Source organism: Syzygium oleosum, unplaced genomic scaffold, assembly GCF_021117445.2.
Source record: "Syzygium oleosum isolate NSW1041296 unplaced genomic scaffold, Sole_v2.1 Sole_v2.17, whole genome shotgun sequence".
NCBI lineage: Eukaryota > Viridiplantae > Streptophyta > Magnoliopsida > Myrtales > Myrtaceae > Syzygium > Syzygium oleosum.
In genome coordinates, this window is record NW_026607501.1 from 8,462,307 (window position 1) to 8,481,101 (window position 18,795).

An 18,795-nucleotide genomic window follows, 5' to 3' on the forward strand; every position below is an offset into this window, starting at 1 on the left:
AAAGTTTATGATCAATTATATAGTTACGACCTCAAAATTCCGAACTTCACAGGAAAGTTACGACCTCAAAATTTACGAAAAAATGAAGAAAATTACTACTTACTATCATTTAAAGAAAGTCACTTAATACAAAGGGAAGTTGAGGATATATGAGGTAAGTTTACGAACTTCATTGGAAAATCAAAAGGTGTATACTCCCATCTTAAAAAGCCTCTCGAATCAGAAATCAGATGAAAAAGAATCGGTGCATTGTTTAACACATATTATATACTTCAACTGAAAAAAGGCATTAGATTGAATCAAGGAATGATCGGAACATGAACAAACAAAGGAAAAGAATGAATTTTTGCCTTTTTCCTTTCTTTTTTCCCTTTACTTTTGCGGCAGAGCAAAGAAAACAATTTGATCTTCCACTCCCACCGTGCAACCAAAACCAGAACCTTCTTTACAAGGGAAAGATTGCCCCTTCTTCTCTAACTTATCCTCCCAGCTTGCTTGCTTTAGCCCCTTCTTTATAACAGCTTAACTCTGGTGTCCGTCAGAAAAGCCTACTGATGCGGTCCATTTTAATGAATCGAAATCAATATCTCGTAATGTCTATGTACACTCTCCCTTCCAAATCCGCATCGCATCACTGACTGTCCACGGATAAAGATGAAACCATCCTCAGTCACCAAATGTTCAAACCAAAAGGAAGAACTTCCCAACCCTCTCCGGGAAAGGCTAAGAGGACAATGTTCCCCACCGGTCCATTGCGCACCCCTAAGTTTGGTGGTCACCTAAGAAGGAAGGAGATTTCCCCTAGTTTGTCTCATGATCCTCTGAAACAAACTCCTTTCCAGTCCTCTAAAAAAGGAATTTACGTGCCTAGCGTCAGAATATGGGAAAGAAGAAAGATTCTCTTGTCAATCAATTTCCCCATCCTCCACGTCATTAGGTGGCGGTGGAACTGGAAGACTTTCGGGCGGTTCACTCTCGTCGTCCTCATCTTCATCATCAACCTTCATGTACAAACCAAGCTGTTCTAAAGGATTGCTACTATTCTGGAGTTTGAAACTGCCCAGATGGTTTTCCGAAAGGTCTGGGCTCTTTGCCTCCTCCAAGAAGTTTGGTAAATCTTCACCTGGAGCAACCCCAAGCATTTCCAAGTCCTCCATAAACTGACTGTTCTCGTTGATATCGACTGTCTTTTCCATCTGCAGAAACCAAAGACTTTTCAGATAAGTTCCCTTTAAAACCTGGTACAGCAAACTGCCGGGCGCGAACTCACCTTTTGCAATGCTTGACGAGCAAGTTCCCTCTCCAGCTCCCTCTGCCTCTTGGCTTCAGCTGCAACTTCGGCTTCAGCTTTTCTTCTAGCCTCTTCTGCTGCCTTTGCCTCAGCTTGTATTTTAGCCTTTTCTGATTAAGATAAAATAAGAATTTTGAGGAGAACCATCGTAGTAAACAGCATTTAATCACAACAGCAATTAAAACGATGGTATAATAAAAGAGACCTTCTTTTGCCCGCCTCTCGAGTTCCTCTCTCTCCATTCGTAACTTCTCAGGATCCCGCTTCTCGACCTAAGATGTGAAAAACCAATATAGAAATCAAGTATCTAGATGAGCAGACGCGGAGAAAAGACGCATCAAGAACTGTGTTCGACCTTCTCAAGAGCCTTTTCTCGAGCTTTAAATATAGTCTCAGCAAATCGACTCCTCACAAGAGCCGCACGATAATGCTTCTCAGGGGAGACTTGCCTCTCGGGTGGAGTATTCTCCTCTATAATGTTACAGCACGACGTGTGAGATCACGTCCCCGTAACAAACAGCATACAATTATCTTTATGATGATCATGCTTACCCTCTCCCTGAACATCATCTTCTAAGGGAAGCGGATTGGGCTGAGAATTTTGCACAACTTGACCCATCCCATCAACAGATGCTAAACGAAGAATGAAACGCGAGGTCAGTTATTAGTTCATCAGTCTAGATGGTTGCACAAAGTGAATCGCTTTTAAACCAAAATGCGATCTGAACTTAAATTTACCAGTATCGAAGTCATGAAAAGTACTCTTTTGATCATCACTTAATCCATTAGCCATGCCTTCCTGCAGAAAAAGAAATAATACGCATAAAGTTGACTGACAACATATGAACCGGAAGCTCAGTCATGCAACATGACAACAGCACCTAAGCTTGGCATATCTACCTTCGTCACCGTGACAGGTCCAGAAACCTTAGCAGCATCTGATTCACTAGCAGATGAACTAGCTGAGTCTGCATCTGACGAGTAGGAAACAAGCACAGGTGCAAAGAAATTAGAGCTCAATCAAGAAAAGTCATAATGTTCTGCAATTCAATAACATTGTCTTGAACATCAAAAGCTTACGGCTTATAACAAAGCTAGTTCCAAATCCACATGTACCCCTTTACAAAGATATGGCCATCTATAACCTATAAATGGCTAATGTTGACAAAACAATGCCCAGGCTAATAGCAGTACCAACTACACTTGCCTTAAGCATGGCCAATACACATTGACAGACTAGTTGACAAAGTTATACTATCTAGTCACCAACAACTAAGAGTGCAGAGCATGACTCTGACCCACTACCAATGAAAAAAAGCATGCAAAGAGATCCACTGCCCATTTCTTCAAAACAGAAGATTTAAGCATACACCAGCACATATACCATGCTACATGCATGTCTACTCTTTTTTTTTTGGGTCAAATCATGCATGTCTACTTTGCGAACCTTGTATGGAACTACATTTAAAAAAGATGATGTAAAAATATGGGGGGACTTGCCTGGTGAAGTTGATCTTAAGAACTGGTAAACCAAATTTAAAATCCAGTTTAACGTTAATAATAAATTTTAGCAGGTTTCAGTTACTACATAGAACATCATCACCCAGACCCTTTAGCAAACACGAGATGAACAGGAAAATGTGTACACCATGAGATATGATGCGCACATCTTCTGAATCAGTGGTGCAAAAAACCAGTTCTCATATTTCTCTTTTTCATACAATTTTTTGCAGAAACACGTTTATCGTCCTAGTAGATAGGTACTACAGCATAAAATCAGCAATATAATGCAGATGTTGCCCAGATCCCCCCATTTCCACCACTCTACAGGCAAATTTACGTGAAACCACAGCCAAAATAACCAAAATGAAGAGTCCTTCCGCCATTATATTGAAAACGAAAACTCCCCACAGCAGCACTTGTGGCTCCTTCTTCGAAGGACATCAAATGAACTCTCAAGAGATCGTGACAGGCAACAGGCGAAGCTGACACAAAAAACCTGGGAATTTTCTTATTTTATTCTACTATACTGAACATCCGAAAAGAAAAAACAATCAAATAAAGCAGATGATTTGAGAACTTTAACCACTTCATGTACAAATGCTAAGAAGTGTGATCAGCACTTACAGACCAGGTGCATTCAACGATCAAATTCAAAATAATGTGCCCTCAAAGGTATGAACTTCACAAATAAAAAATCGAATATATACAAAAGCAGATTATGACGCAAACTAGAAAACAGGAAGATGTCTCTAGTATTTGTGCATTGGTAATGATAGAAGGAGATGCGCTCTATACAGTTAAACAATACAACTTCCAAAAGAGAAAGCATAACTTTATGAAAAAAGAAAGTAGGCAAAGATCTGCAGAAGGGCGAACCACTAGATGAGGACCCCGATTCAGTACCAGAGCTACTGGAACTGCTGCATTTACTGTTTCTATGCACTCCATCTTTCTCTATCTCTACTGGAGGGAAGCATGAAACAGGGGCGTCATTCCCACCAACTATATCTACATCCTCATCAACTGCGTCATTTCCTAGTAATACACAAGAAGAGAAGAATGCAGTGTCAGAAAGACAGCCCTTGTGCAGACCACGTGTTAGAGCATGCACAGCCATGACTTTGAATATTTGACAAGGATTACCTTTGCAAGGCGGCACTGATGAAGTGCTGACACCTGACATATTATGAACCTGTAAGAGAGAAGAAAAAATACATGATAAGCCAAGGGAAACTTTTCTTCTTCTTTTTCGCAGCAAATATCAAGGGAATCTTAGAGAAGTTCAGGACCTCCATTTCACAAGGTTCAGCTTTTGCCTGTTTTTTCTGTTTATCCAGCAAATAGTCATCTAAAAGCTTCCGTAATTTGAACAACGTTTCATGACCAAGTGCATCAATATCTATCTCAATTTCATCCTTGTTTGCCTGCTCTGCTCCAGAGCTTTGCTCTTTTAGAAAATCGACAATGCTCTCAGGCAGTTCTCCCAAGAGAGCCTCTAGTTCAACGCTTAGTTTATGCTTCTCCTCGTCACTCATGATCCGCTTCTCTGGCTCAGGCTTAGTCCGAGGGTCAACTGGCATAACTTTCTTCTTTTTCAAAGGTGGCATTTCGATGCCAATTCCAGTTTCACTATGGGCGGCATATTCAGGGACTGCCTGCATGTCATTAACAGCTGGAAGCTTTTTCTCCACAGCTTTCCACTTCGATTCAAAATGCTTCCTGAGAGTGTCAGCCATAATATGCACATTGTTCTCACATGGGTTGTAAGTCATTGCATTCGAGAAAGTTAGCCGTACGTCAGCCGCAAACCCAAGAGGGCTGGCATATTCTCCTGAAAGCAACTTTTTTTTCACAGTCCCTAAATCCATAGGGTGCTTAATCACACTAAAGTAGTCTGGAATGTTCAACTCCACAATATCCACTGGAGTATTAAAGACCCAACCATATTGGTGGGACATCAAACGATTCAGCAATGCTTCACATTGTTTTAATAACATAGCATTTGATGCATTTGCTGAAGTAGCAGCTTTTATTGATTTGGAGCGCCCAAGGGCACCCTTCTTACTTTGAGACCCAGTGCGAGCTGAAGGGAACCGCTTCTTTCCATTCCGAGCGGACAATTCTGAAGACCTTGGGAAGCCATCCACTGGAGGCTTTCTCTGCCCCTCACTCCAGCTCCGCACATCACGAGATGGAGACAATGCAATTACATCAGAACTCATGCATGCAAGTTTCCTCTGAAGATTCTCAACTTGCTCAAGTTCCCTTTTCAACTTCAGCTTAAGGTCCCTCCTCTCAAGCCTCGACATCTTAGCCAAAGACAACACCTGCGTTGGGACCCGGAAATTACCGCTTCCATCTACATTCAAGCTAATGCATTTCTTCTTCGGGGCAGATGAATCATCGGAAGCTGTCATCTCAGTGTCAATCCGCCCCGAGCTCCCGAAGCCCTCGGATTCGATAGTCTCAACAGCATGCCGATAATCCGGTACAAAACCACTCGAAGGCCCTTTCGACGAGAACTTCCGCGACTTCCCCATTAGTTGCGAGGGAGAACACCTTATCGACTCTCTCTGTCCAATGAACTCTATGGGAAAAGCTGGTGCCATAAAATCAACACCCAGGAATTGCACATGTCAACCGCAAGAGTACCTTGTTTTCCGAGTGTGTATTAGTTCGTATACTTAATTAACCTGCGCCCAGATGCCTCTTTACCTTCCCCCCGCGAGCACAAGCCGTCCTTCCCTTTTTCTATCAGCAAGAAGAGTTCACTGGATGACCCAGTTCGACTCGAGAAACGACTCCCACCCCCAGATAGGACACCGACACCAAGAGCTCCAAAAATCCCAAAAAGCACCCAAATTCCCCAATACGTTCCGAATGGCGAACCCTAGCTCAACTTCTCCCCCGCTCGTCGTCGCTGCTCGTCAGCTCGGCAAACCGCATTCGATCTCGCGGACGGAACCACCGCCTCGAAAACGAATCCCGAGCAAGCTCCGGCGAACACGAAAATCCCCCCCAAAAAATCCAAGAAACGACCGAAACGCCGAGCGCGCGCGCGAATCAAGAACCCTAGAGGGAGACCCGAAAGAGATCCAATCCAATCCAATCTCAATTCAAAGGAAAGAACCTGGAGGGCCGTCGATCTCCTAGCGCCCTTCGATTGCGCGCGCGCGCGCGCCCCGCCCAAAGGAGAGAGCAAACCCTAACCTTCTTCCCCTTCCACCCCTTGTTTTTCCCCCCCCCTTCGAGCAGCCAGCGAGCGAGCGAGCGAGAGAAAGAGAGAGAGATCGCTTCGTGACGGCCAGGCCAGCACGCGGCTCCTCTATTTATAGCGGCCCAGTGGCCTCGCCGTGCGCCGACACGGAACTGATCCCGGCCGTTCAGGGACGGCTCGGCGGGGATCGCACGGCCCGGGTTCTCAATCCGTTCTTGACCGTCCGATCGGATCTGACGGGCGGTGTTGGTTCCCTCCCCCCGCCCCACCGAGCTGTGCAGAACGTGGAGAATAGAATAATGAGGTGAGGTGGGGCCATCTCATAGCCGCGTCGTAGGGGGCTCCGGGGAGGGTGACGTAGGCACGCCCGTCAGGGAGCGTGCCACGCGCCCGCATGATTACGCGCCACGTGTCCCCTTTGACTTTTCCCTCTGTACGTGACGCGGCACGTCAGCTTCGTTGTGCTTCTCTACTTTCTATTATCGCCACAGAGAGAAAACCAACGAGATGCTTCTCACGCGTGAACTTTTTACCGCGCTTCGACCAAAAACAAAAAAGAAGAGAAAAACTTTTTAACCACACGAAATGCGTTGCACTTTACTGAATTTAATCAACATTAAAAGAATGCCTTAAAAGGTATAGATCAATTGATTTATTTTGCACTTTAAATCACGGCTTAATTCCCTAAGTAACCTCAGGCTTTAAGCCCAATCCTAATTCTATCTCGAACTTTTTTGTTAAAAAAAAATGTTTTTTTTTCTAAGAGAGAAGTCACTAATTTTTACTCTAATCTCAAATCTGCTCTCATTAGCCCTCTATCCAAAAATCACCATTAGTCGTCCCTGATTTTCATATCTTAAAACGGTTTCGTTTTGGAGATAATTTTCTATGTCACCTTATTGATGTTGATTTGTTACTGATGTGGAAATGTCACGTCAAGTTGGAACTAGATCACGAGGGTAGATTTGACAATCGATTGAAAGTAAGTGATTTTTTTTAAACAAAACAAAATTCGGGATGGATTTGGAACTCGAGCTAAAGTTTAGGATTCTTTTTGAGACAAAAAAAATTCAGGGCAAATTTGGTATAGGAACTAAAGTTTTGGGTTTTTTCTGAGACAAAAAAAATTCCGGGATAGAATTGGGACTAAACCTAAAATTGGGGTTTTTTTTAGGGAATTAGGCCTTTAAATCACACACACACACATATATATTGCTATTGCTTATTTATAATTTGGGTAAGGGTTAATAGTACAAAAAACCCCAAACTGACAAACCTGTGACAAATTTACCCTAAATTAATTTTCTGACCACAAAAAATCTTAAACTGGTACATCTGTGACAAATTTACCACAAACTAATTTTTTTACTACAAAAAACCCTAAATTGGTATATTTGTAACAAATTTACCCTTCATTTTTTTCCATTAAATTTGATTATAACACGAAAAACCTCAAACTGATACATCTGTGACAAACGGAGGGTAAAACCCCAAACTGGTACACCCATTAATTTCCACGTGTCATCCAACTCAACAATTTGACAATAAAATTTAACGAAAACTTATGGAGGGTAAATTTGTCGCAGGTGAACCAGTTTGAGATTTTTCGCGGTATTAACCCTTTGGGTAAATAGTTACTCTTTATTCTTTAGCTGGTGAATCAATCAAATGTCACAATCTAATAGGCCCTTGCATTCTTCTTTTTGCTTCTAAGAAATATATAACGATAGATCAGGCCCGGATTAACAATGTTAAGGCAATAAATAAATGCTTCGTGTCAAGAGGAAACAACTAGAAGTGACCAAACCAAACTAAAAGGAATGGGATAAATGTCTGAAAACGCCTCATGAACTTTGCACAGCTGCAAAATCAACTTCCGAAGTATGAAAAGTTGCACATTAGCCCCCCGATCTTTATCTTTACGGGTTACTTGGAACGAAGTTTGAACATCAAGGTCGACAGTCTTTGATGCGTCCCTTTCAATCAGAACTTTGTTGCTGTAGATTTTGGGTTTGTCATAAGACTAGTTGCAGGTGTTTTGCCCGGATTCTTGTTAAGTTTTTTGTTCTTGCCATTGAATGTGCAGGTTCTTGTATATGATGACAGGTTTTCAGCTACGGGATACCAAGTCACATTAACCTGTGGGTGTTTGAGCAAACTTAATAGTGAATTTTGTTAATGGCTCTTTTGCATTACAACTCCAGTTATGGTGTTTAATTCATTCAAATTCGACAGTGACAAAGTTAAAAGAGGACAAAGATGTGTTCAGGGTCGAGATAATTGGATCCGTCAAGAAGTGAAAACAAGGGAGATAGGCTCGCTCAATCATAAATAGAGCGATAAATGGCGATTGGTAGCTAATAAAGGAATAGTAAAAGGTAGTTTGGTCAAGAAAGAAGAGGAGCGAGTCTATTTTTGCCGACGGTCATTTGAATTGAAAAACTAACAAGCGTAACAAAAATAAAAGCTCGAGGGGGAGCATGTAACTTTTCGATTTTCGAAGGTTATTGCGCGACGATGTCTAAGTTTGGGGACCTCTGCCGAGGGCTAGTGACTTCCGCCGGCCATTGGGCGAGGGCCGGGAACCCCTCGTGTTAACAAATTCCATAACTTGAAATTTTTAGCAAATCCAAGTTTGGCCCAAAATCAAACACGAAATGGGCCATTTGAGACCAGCCGGGTCACCCCATGGGCCAACGGACCCGCCAATGGAGTGGCTCATCCTCTAGCAACATGGGTAGCACTTGGTAGCGTTTAGTGTATGCTCTCGACTAACAAAGATCATATTCGTTATTAAACCGGCGCCACTCTCCCCCTTCTTCTCTATCGAGTCGACTGCCATGTCTGCCTGTGCTTTGATGAAGCGAGTCGACGGACCACGGCAGACAGATCCCAAGGGGTACTGCATTATTCACGTTCTTTATTTAGGAAATCCCCCGTAAACATTTATCAAATTATCCCGTTTGGTTCACTCTATCTTATTTTAATGCTCGGATCATATTGCCACGATCTAACACTGGAGCTATCAAATGGCTCGGGCTTATAAGCACTGAGTACGTTGGGAATTATGAGAACCTCATCAAAGTGACCATTTTTTCTTAGGATCTATTTATTTCGTAAAAAATAAAGGGTTAATACCACGAAAAACCCTAAACTGGTACACTTGTGACACATTTACCCCAAACTATTTTTTGACCATAAAAATCCCAAACTGAGTACACCCGTGACAATTTTATCTGAACTATTTTTTGACCACCAAAAACCCCGGTACGACGTGACAATTTTACCTGAACTTACCCAAAAAACTCCAAAGCTGGTACATATGTGACAATTTTACCCTGAATTAAAATTTTAATATTTTTATTTTTATTTTTTTTCGAATTTTTATTTATTTTTTATTCTTTTCTTTTTCTTTTTTTCATTTTCAAACTACGGCCGGTCGTAGGTCGGCGCTGGCTCAGGCATGGGAGGGCGACCCTCGCGGCTCGGGCGAAGGCGCCTCGCCGGATGCGCGAGGCGACCTCGCCCGACGCCGGCGAGGGTCGTTCGGCCGGATGCGGCGGCGACCCTCGCTGCGTCGGCGAGCGCGCCTCGCGAGAGTCGAGCGAGGTCGCCCGGACTGGGCAAGCGAGGGCGGCCCTCGCCCGAGCGCGAGCGAGGTCGCCCTTGCCTTGGGCGAGCGAGGACGGCCCTCGCCCACGCGCCACGAGGCGGCCCTCGCCGACTAGCGAGGCGGCCCTCGCCGACGCAGCGAGGGCGGCCCTCGCCCCGACGGCGAGGGCGACCCGCGCCGATACCGGCAATGGCGACCCTCGCCGGATCTCGACGAGGGCGGCTCTCGCCGACACCGGCAAAGGCGGCCCTCGGCTTCCGCCTCTGGCGGTCGCGGACCGGCGGCCGCCAAAGGTTGAAGGTGAAGGAAAAAAAAAGAAAAGAAAAGAAAAGAAAAAATAAAAAATTCAAAAAATAAAAAATTAGTTCGGGGTAAAATTGAAAATAAATCATTTAAAACATATTTTCCCGAAAAAGGACCGCTTATATCACTTGAAATAATTAATCAATAATTAATATTTTTCATTATCGACAATAATTTATATCTAAATAATTTCGTGAAAAATGAAAAATCTTTTCGTAATATAATCGTCCATTTTTTGGAAAATGTTTTTCAAATCATTCAATTTCCGTGAAACAAATACTCCAACGAGTGAGTATTAGATCTAAGTTTCCACTTGGACATTAAAAGTGTAACTAATTTTACTAGAAAAGCCTCAAATCGTTAAAAGTGTTCTAGCAAATTACCCAAATAATTCTATTATGTTTCTAAACTGGGATTTTATTTTGCTGCAAAATATTGCTTAACCAGTGAGAGCATGCCTAGCAAAAAGATGCACCGACTAATATATGGGAATTAGGTTCCGCTCTAGGCTTGTGTCGGAATGATTCGTTAGTTGTACGTGCCGTGTGAACAGGAGATACGACGGGCCTGACGTTCTTATCATCTTTCCTCTTATGGAGTTGGGAGCAGTTGCGCCAGTCCCCTACAAAAAAAGCCCTAACCCTCTCGTTTTGACCATTCGAGATCGATCTACCGAATCAAAGGATGATATTTTGTACTTGGGGGGGGCATAGCTAAGAGCCAATCTGGAACCACTAAACGGGAGTCGCAGGAAGACAATGAAAGTGGGAAGAACACTGGACTCTCAAGAAAACTCGAGAGAGTGTTCAGGAGCTCGTGAACATGTGTTAATTTCCACCGTGCACGGAGAGAGAGAGAGAGAGAGAGATAGGACCGAAAGAAGAAAGGAGTGGAGCGACGAGAAAAAAATAGGAGAGAAATCTGGTTGGTCAGATCTGTGCGAGGGCAGAACGGAGAAAAGCTGTGCATGGGAAAGGACACGTCCTCAAGTCTCGTGTTGCCTCATGGCATGTGAATCGTTGGGCCACCTGTCAACCCAAAAACCAGGGGCACGTACCCGGTTGTTCGGCCAAAAAGAGATCTAATCTTGAAAGCAGGCTAGGCCTTCTTCCAATGGACGCCCCCCTCTTTTCGCAGAGGTATTCGAATTCCTTTCCCTTCTCCATCCACCACCTGTCCTCGCGCATGGTACTTTCATTTACATCATTTTCCCGAAGAATATCATATACACTGGACACTACGATTGAGTGGGGGCACACTGTACCTGGAACAGATGAATGAACACCCTGATCTCTCTCTCCCTGTCACCGCTAACGTGCATGCACAGTGATCATGGGCACAGAAAATCGTGAAACAGCAGCAGATCGAACATTCAAAGTTGCAAAGCTTGAACATCTTACAAAGTTAAAAAGATAATAATATACTTATATAAGGGCATTCCCGCTCCAAATCGGCTTCTCAGGAAAAGGCCAGATAACCAGGAACCGTGACGACAAAAGCTGAGAAACAGCAAACCGAGAGTTGCAAAAGATATTCACATGCACAGCTTGGACAGCTTAGGTTAAGGTTAAAAAAAGCTTCTTCCCATGGAGGTTTTTGAAGAGTTTTTGGGGTTGAGACTTCTTGGTTATTATCTCATCGGAACCTGAGCATGAGCCTGAGCCTGATCACCTTTTCATTATCATCGTCCCAAGCGCAGCGCGGCCTCCACGTCCAACCTCCATGCAAACCCTCCGCCGTCCATCCTCCACACGTCGCAGGGCAGCGTCACCGCCCTCCTCTCCCTCTCGCACGCGTACTCCATCCTTACCCTACACGTGAACGCCCCCCACATCATCCTTTCCGCCCTTACCCCCACCTCCTCCCTCGCCGCCAGCCACACCCCGCAACCCTCCTCCTCCTCCTGCTCCTCCTCCCGCCCCACCATCTTCCTCAGCGCCGCGTTCGTCCACGTCACCCTCCCCAGGCCGTCCGATGTGAACCCGGGGCACGTGTCCCGCTCCAGATTCCTCCTCCTCTCGTCGTCGGTGCGCCCTAACGCCTCCCCGTCCACCCACGTGTCCGTCACGCACTCCACGGTCACGCACGGGGACGGTCTGCCCAAAGGCCGCAACAGCGGCGGCGCCGCCGTCGTGATCGTCGGGCCAAAATGGCCTCCGTTCGCCGGATTTGGGGTCTTATCGTCGAACCTAAGCCACTTCGGTACGTTCTGCATTTGCCTTTTGGCCGTGTCCCCGAAGAAGTCCGGATCCATGGCACATCTGTAACAATCAGCAGCTTGCATCAGGCCCGCCTTCGCGTTCCCGAGATCGCCACCGACTTTGTGCTCGGGCATCTCCGGCAGCAGCGGCAGAGTCACCTTCTCCCCGGGCGGCGACGCATCTCCGACCTTCTCTTTGCTGCAAACCCTTCTCTTCCTGCTGGAGCGCTTGGCGACGTTGCTGCCGCTCCTCACTTGCCGTCTCCTGCCTCGGCCGGCCCGCACGCGAGTGTCTTTGCCCTCCGGCGAAGATGCGCCGGAGGAGGAGCCCCCGCACGTCGGCTTGGGCGCGATGGGGCGGAACCTGAGCATTATGCGGTCCACCTTGGACATATCGTACAGACCACCGCCGCCGCCGCCCCCGCCCCCGTATCTGGCTATGCAACACCCGCCTCTCCCGTCCATCGATCTCCACAGTTCTCTCTCTCTTACGGTCTATTCCGGGTGCGTGTTTGTGAGTGTGACAGATCCTACCTCATTTTGAAGAGGAGTTCACCCTGAAGACGAAGAAGATGGAAAGGCAAAGGCAGTAAATGCAGAAGCGGGGGACAGGTGCCCATTTATAAGGACTGTAGTTGGGGACACGTGTGAGGCAGGACACGTGTGCGCGGACCGACTCAAACTCAAACGGCAGTAGCGGCAAGTAGCAGTAGCAGCAGAGCAGGGCTGCGGCTGGGCATTGGGTGGGGACGCGAAACGTGGCGGGGCCGAGTGAGGTGGGGCCCGCGTGGAGCTACGCTGCCCGGGGGAACGTTAGGCTAAATAGTATATAGCGCGACGCTAAGCTAAACCATACTACGATAAGACTATCGAGTCGATATACTAATCATACTTCCTAACTCTATTACAGAAATCATCTGTAATGAGGAAAATATATAGGTTCGTACCGTGCCTATCCTAATTTTGGATTTAATTTATGTTCAATCAATATAGGCGATATAGAATGTGATCGATACGAGCAAGACATGCCGCAAAAGAAGAACGTACGAGGGATTTTATATATATATTTATTTTTTCGTATATCATGCATTCTCGAGACGAGGAAATTGACAATAGTAACGGTGACCCGGTAAAATGCTTTGGAGATCTTTCGGAAACGGGGGGACACAGGGTGGGGCCCACCGGGAGGGGAGGGGAAGGCCAATGGGAGGGCGAGAAGTGTCGAGATAAAAAAAATGCAAGGGAAGATGGGGCCCGCGCAGGTAGGTAAGTGGTGGTGGTGGTGGTGGTGGAGGTCGTGTCTCGAGCGGGGGCGTGCGGGGGTTCTAGAAAGGGGACACGTGGCCCAACCCGAATTTGGATAGAGTCTGGAAAGGAAAGGACGACCCCCCGGTGGCCCCCTTGTCTCGTCTTTTGCGGGGAGGGGCGCTGGGGGGCTTCCATAATTAGCCGGGACAGGATGGCGCCACGTGGACGGCCGGAAAGCGACAGAGGTTTTGGTCTTGGGGTTTCATTTCCCCCCCCCCCCCTGACGTGTTGGGGGGGTTTCCTGCCGTTTGTCTCCGTCCGCGATTGGAGGTCGGAAGGGGGGGGGGGGCCCACTCCCGTCGTGCCCATTTTGCCCCTCCCTGTTTTTGCGTATTTTCCTTTTTTTTTTTTTTAACTTTAGAAAAAAAACCACGTAAAACTCCAATCTATACCTATTGTGACACATTCACAACAAACTATTTTTTTATAATACGAAAAACCTCAAACTGTACACGTTATTGACACATCTATCCTCCTTCAAAATCACCGTTAATCCCACGTGGCACTTTTAGAGAGACGTGGCTGTGATGTGGCGCCACGCGAGGGCCACATTGGAAAAAGAAAAAAAAATGATTTAAAAAAATCACTGTTCATTATCTTCTCCATAGCTTCGCGGGTGCTGTTCATGGCGTTCTTCGTCTTCAATCGATTGGCCAAACTCTTCCGACGCTCTTGCTTTGCTGGCCACTGCTACCTAGACCTCCGGCGTCTCTTGTCGGCGCTTGCCCGACCATCCACCAACTTCGAAGATCGAGGTTCAAGCCAAGCTTTGAAGCTCGTGGCTGCCATCTTCAAGCTCGAGCAGTCATGGCAGCCGCGAGCTTTGAAGCTTGGCCTTGGCCGCTTGCGACCACCCGAGAGCTTCGAAGGTCGAGGCCAAGCCTCAAGTCAAGCTTCGAGCTAGAGCGGTCATGGCGGCCGCGAGCTTTGAAGCTTGTCCATGGCGGCTTTGCGACCACCCATGAGCTTCGAAGCTCGACCTTCAAGCTATTTCGAAGCTTGGGCTTGGTAACTTGCGACTACCCACGAGTTTCGTAGGTCGAGGTCAGACCCTCAAGCCAAGTTTCAAGCTAGAGCGTTCATGGCGGTTGTGAGCTTCGAAGCTTGGCCATAGCGGCCACCACCCGTGAGCTTCGAGCTTGAGTGGCCATGGTGGCCTATCAAGCTCGACTTTCTTGAAACTTTGTTTTTGTACCGTTCTTCCTCGTAGAGAAGACGATGAACAGTATTTTTTTTTTCCCTTTTTCCAATGTCAAGATTCGAAGCTCGCGGCTGCCATGGCCCCTCGAGCTCGAAGCTTGGCCTTGAACCTCTATCTTCAAAGCTGGTGGAGCGCTAACGAGAGCCACAGAAGGAGTTTGGCCAACCGATTAAAGACGAAGAACGCCATGAACAGTACTCATGAAGCTGTGGAGAAAATGATGAACAGTGAATTTTTTTATTTTTTCAATGCGGCGCTCGCGTGACATCGTATCAGAGCCACGTGTTTTTAAAAGTGCCATGTGAATCCACGTTAGCTTTTTAACGGTGATTTTGGAGGCAATTGCAACTGAGGGTAGATGTGTTACAATATATATAGTTTGAAATTTTGGGTATCATAAATTTTTTTTTGGATAAATATATCATAATGAGTATAGTTTAAAATTTTTGGTGATTTTTTTCCTTGACTTTAATATTATTGCGTATTTTAAGGAGCATGTCGTATATACACCTGCTTTTTGGCACGGCTTTGGAAAGGAATCCTTGGGCATCTAAAATCCCTTTGTTGGCTTTCGACGTTTTCGGAAAGTCTCCTTTCGGCGTAAATGATTTTTTTTTAGTTCTATTTTTGCCTTTAGAAACTTATTTAGATTCCACTTTTATTTTCAAATGACCTTGCAGTTCCAATTCTCCCTCGCTGAATCCAAATTTCATTACTAGATCTAGATTCGACCACGAGCCCGAGGCCCTGCCAATGGTCACGCTCGGCAAGCCGATGGTCACCAAGCGTTTGGGCTCATGCATCTAGGTCGACAAAAGTATGGGTTCACGCGGGTCTGGATCGTCTAGGTCGCACGATTGTCGACATAGCCTCGAACAAACGGACCTTAAGTAAGAGATCTTTGGGAAATAATTTTGTATTTCCCCAACTCTCTCCGAAATGCACCCTTAATTTCCATTTAGTTGGACTTAAGGCTTTAGCTACTAGGGTTGATTGATTTCAAGGTGGGTGGCTCGTTTTTCACCCTCGAATCGGGAATCGATTCACCTGGGAATTGATCCAGTTGGGAACCAGACCGAAGTTCGGTTCCATGAGTGTCTAGGACCGGCCGTATCCTAGGAAATATTTCGACACAAAAAAAATGGCCAAAGAAAGAAAGGAGTTTCAACTAAACTCCTAATCATGGACTTTCGGAAGAAAGAAAGTCGCGACTCATCAACTGACACGAGCTTGTGATGAAATCAACGAGTCTATAGATGAAGCGAGTGCACAATCGCCCTGGGCAAGCTTTTCCTTGCAGCAAAAACTCATAAATTTAGCTCAATTGACAAGGACATGCCAAAGCCCTAATCCATTATCGTACGTACTAGGTAGGCCTACGCAGAGAGAGAGAGAGAGACAGAGAGAGACTTGCTTGAATTGAGAAGAGGCGTGACTGACAGTCAGCGTCGTGAGCGAGAGAGACGTGTCTTAGTGACAGAGTGGGGGCAATTAGGGTTTTCAGCGTGAGAGAGTGAAGAATGGGCAGTACTTAGGGTTAATAAAAAAAATTGGTCCGGTTCGAATGGCCTGGGTGAGTCAATACACACGTAAAATTGGAAATCAGATCGATATTTACCGATTTCAAATTTCAAAAATCGGGAACCACCCAAAAGCGGTTGGTTCGATTTGATTCGATTTTCGATTTAGTTCAGTTTTTTTCCCACCCCTTAATTAGTTATCCTTTCAAGTGAAGGAATAGTATTTCAAATTGCGCACTATTCAGCTTCTGTTTCTTTGAGGCGAAAAATGGGGACAAATTAGGGAATCTCCTTTTCCTAATTTGTCATCGCCCAATAGCAATCAAGACTATAAACTATAATTCTATGCTCATTTATCAGCAATGAGAATGAAAGGACATGACTTTGCATCCACTATTAAGCTTCATTAGAATAATTGAGTTCTTTGTTCATTAATTGACCTCTCTCCTGTTAGCTCTTTGAACTTTCTTAATCCACATGCAAACGGAGCTTTCTTTGGACCGCATGTGATTGCTGTTGCTATTCAATTTCTCATCTTTATATGCTAAGATACATCTGAATAAAAGTTGTGCAAATCCCGATCAGCATCTATACTTAATTTCTGGTGCTCTCAATTTAACTCGACCTACGTCACGTATTGAGGCTTGTCCCGCAATCCTTATCCTTTCCAATTTAACTCTCTCTCTGTATACATATCTCACAAAGGGATCAATCTTTGTTACTCTTACGCTATGAAAAGTTAACATGGTATCCAAAACTTGAAATTCCCGGCGGTGATCACTTGTCATAGTTACTAGATGGCATTCGTGCCATCATTTAGTATCCCATATGAGGGCAAAAGCGATTAAAGCGGGGATGACGGCGTTAGTTATTTCAACATGCTTGTAATTCGTTTCAATTTGCGTCATCAATGAAATGCCGTAAATCCTACTTTACAAGTCAGAAATTTAATAATTCATTTCGTATAAAAGGGTGGGCTCTCAATGCGTTTCTCATGTGCATTCCTGGTTTCGCCATGTGCGCGGGCAATCAGGACTCCTAGGAGGAGTCAGCTGGATTTTTCCCTGGTTCATCACCCTCTTCAACCGAAAAGTAGGATTCCTTCATTGTACTACAAAGCTTGGCCAAAGTGGATGGACCGGTCACGTCCATCATCCTTATCATATACAGAATTTGTGGAAATCTATCTTTGACAGACATGCGTGATCTAGATAAAAGACATTGAACATGCTGCAGCGGTTTGCATCCACTGGACAAGCAAGAAAAATCCAATCTTGACAACCTGCATATGTTTCACACCTCACATAAACCCATTGCAGTTCCAAAAGAGCTTCGTTTCTACTTATTTACTACACTTTTGTTCATGGATTTGAACAATTTTGGAAAATGACAACTTTCTTAGGACCGCCGTTAAAAGCCGTTTTAATAGAGTAATATTCTGTTATATTGAGGACATCGGGACTACCTTGATCTGACAAGTATCGGTCAAAAGCAGACATTCAAAAGTTACGAAACAGATAAAAGAAGATAAGGTACGAACTTATAGGCATGTCTAAATCGTTCTTAAGTCCATTAAACTCAAACTGATGAAAGCAACCTAAGCATGCTCGTTTGTAGGCACGCCTTGGATATTTGAAGAGAGAGAGAGAGAGAGAGAGAGAGAGAGACGGCTGAACTGTCGAAGACTTGGGGGAAAGAAGTGGGGCCAAACGCTTTGCCGAAAACTGGCGATACAAGTGGAGAGATCCTAGCGGTTTCACAGTGCAAAGAGAGGGCTATGATCGAATCTTGTGGTCATGTGGGTTTTGATTGGAATGAGAAGCTCTTTATTGGGTAGCAGCAATAATTGAAGGTTCGAGACACCAAAGCTCTCGAGTGCGATGACCAGAAATCTCTGATCCCTGCGCCAATGGTCAGCTGGACATCCGCGTGGAACTATTTAGCTTAAGATCTTGAAGATCTATTCGTCCAATATCCTGAACAACCACTGGTCCATTCGGGTACTCTCTCTTAATGAATGCCCAAGCCATCACGTCTCGTTAGGGCCCATTCATGTGTACAGAGTTGCAGTCATGGACATGGAGCTTTATCATTGCTCGGGGTTCTTTTACCATGCGCCCTACGCATATCCTGTCGAACTTTTTATTTCACCGTCGGATGCATGCTGCGTGTCCATGCGTTTACGCAAGAGGGTGCTTTCGAAGTTTGAAGTAACTGGAGGCTTTCGTGCATGGAGCTTTAACTGCAGCTCTACAGATTACTGTTTCCTCTCGCCAATTGCAGCTCCATCCACGCAGCTAGAAAAGATTAGTTCGGCAGAAAGTGGTGGGTGGGGGTGACGAGACTTAGCGGGGACTTTTGACCATTTCGTTTCTGGGTTTTCGCAGCCGTTAGAAAGAAAATTACACAACGTTGTCTCACTGTCTAAAGACGTAGCTTTCCCTTGCGTCCATATCCAATTGACTATGCTTGTTGTCTTGCTAACTGCATGCGTTAGTTGAAGTTTGCATGATCGCTAGCCAGCTACTAGGCAAGTCCTCATATGCATTAATCAACCTAGCAAGAAACTCTCTCTGTCATCTTCCCATGATTGCTCAACATGCCATTTACTTAGCAGGCGAGTTCTACTCTCTGATTTT

The 18,795-nt window shown here is 45.3% G+C and overlaps 2 protein-coding genes across 3 annotated transcripts; both read right to left on the minus strand.

Annotated features, from left to right (window-relative positions):
- Positions 1-271: 271 nt before the first annotated feature.
- Positions 272-6,004, minus strand: LOC115678714 (transcription factor GTE10-like). 2 transcript variants are annotated; one of them, XM_030602126.2, is made up of 10 exons: positions 4,084-6,004; positions 3,938-3,986; positions 3,698-3,829; positions 2,192-2,265; positions 2,030-2,090; positions 1,844-1,924; positions 1,647-1,762; positions 1,497-1,563; positions 1,271-1,401; positions 272-1,196 (listed from the first exon to the last, which is right to left on the minus strand). In XM_030602126.2, exons 1-10 carry the CDS (start codon positions 5,401-5,403, stop codon positions 906-908), a joined length of 2,322 nt encoding a protein of 773 aa, XP_030457986.2. In that variant the 5' UTR covers positions 5,404-6,004; the 3' UTR covers positions 272-905. The 2 variants fall into 2 exon arrangements, with proteins under 2 accessions (XP_030457986.2, XP_030457985.2); XM_030602125.2 differs by having other exon boundaries at positions 3,671-3,829.
- Positions 6,005-11,273: 5,269 nt separating this feature from the next.
- Positions 11,274-12,732, minus strand: LOC115678716 (uncharacterized). Its single transcript, XM_030602129.2, has one exon. It carries the CDS (start codon positions 12,590-12,592, stop codon positions 11,609-11,611), a length of 984 nt encoding a protein of 327 aa, XP_030457989.2. The 5' UTR covers positions 12,593-12,732; the 3' UTR covers positions 11,274-11,608.
- Positions 12,733-18,795: the final 6,063 nt, after the last annotated feature.

Excerpts from the sequence above, each read along its gene's own strand:
- LOC115678716 (XM_030602129.2), bottom strand. The coding sequence starts at position 12,592 with ATGGACGGGAGAGGCGGGTGTTGCATAGCCAGATACGGGGGCGGGGGC.
- LOC115678714 (XM_030602125.2), bottom strand. The coding sequence starts at position 5,403 with ATGGCACCAGCTTTTCCCATAGAGTTCATTGGACAGAGAGAGTCGATA. Across the intron at positions 1,925-2,029 it reads TTTTCATGACTTCGATACTG|CATCTGTTGATGGGATGGGT; the intron begins GTAAATTTAAGT and ends TTCTTCGTTTAG. Across the intron at positions 1,564-1,646 it reads GAGAAAAGGCTCTTGAGAAG|GTCGAGAAGCGGGATCCTGA; the intron begins GTCGAACACAGT and ends TTCACATCTTAG.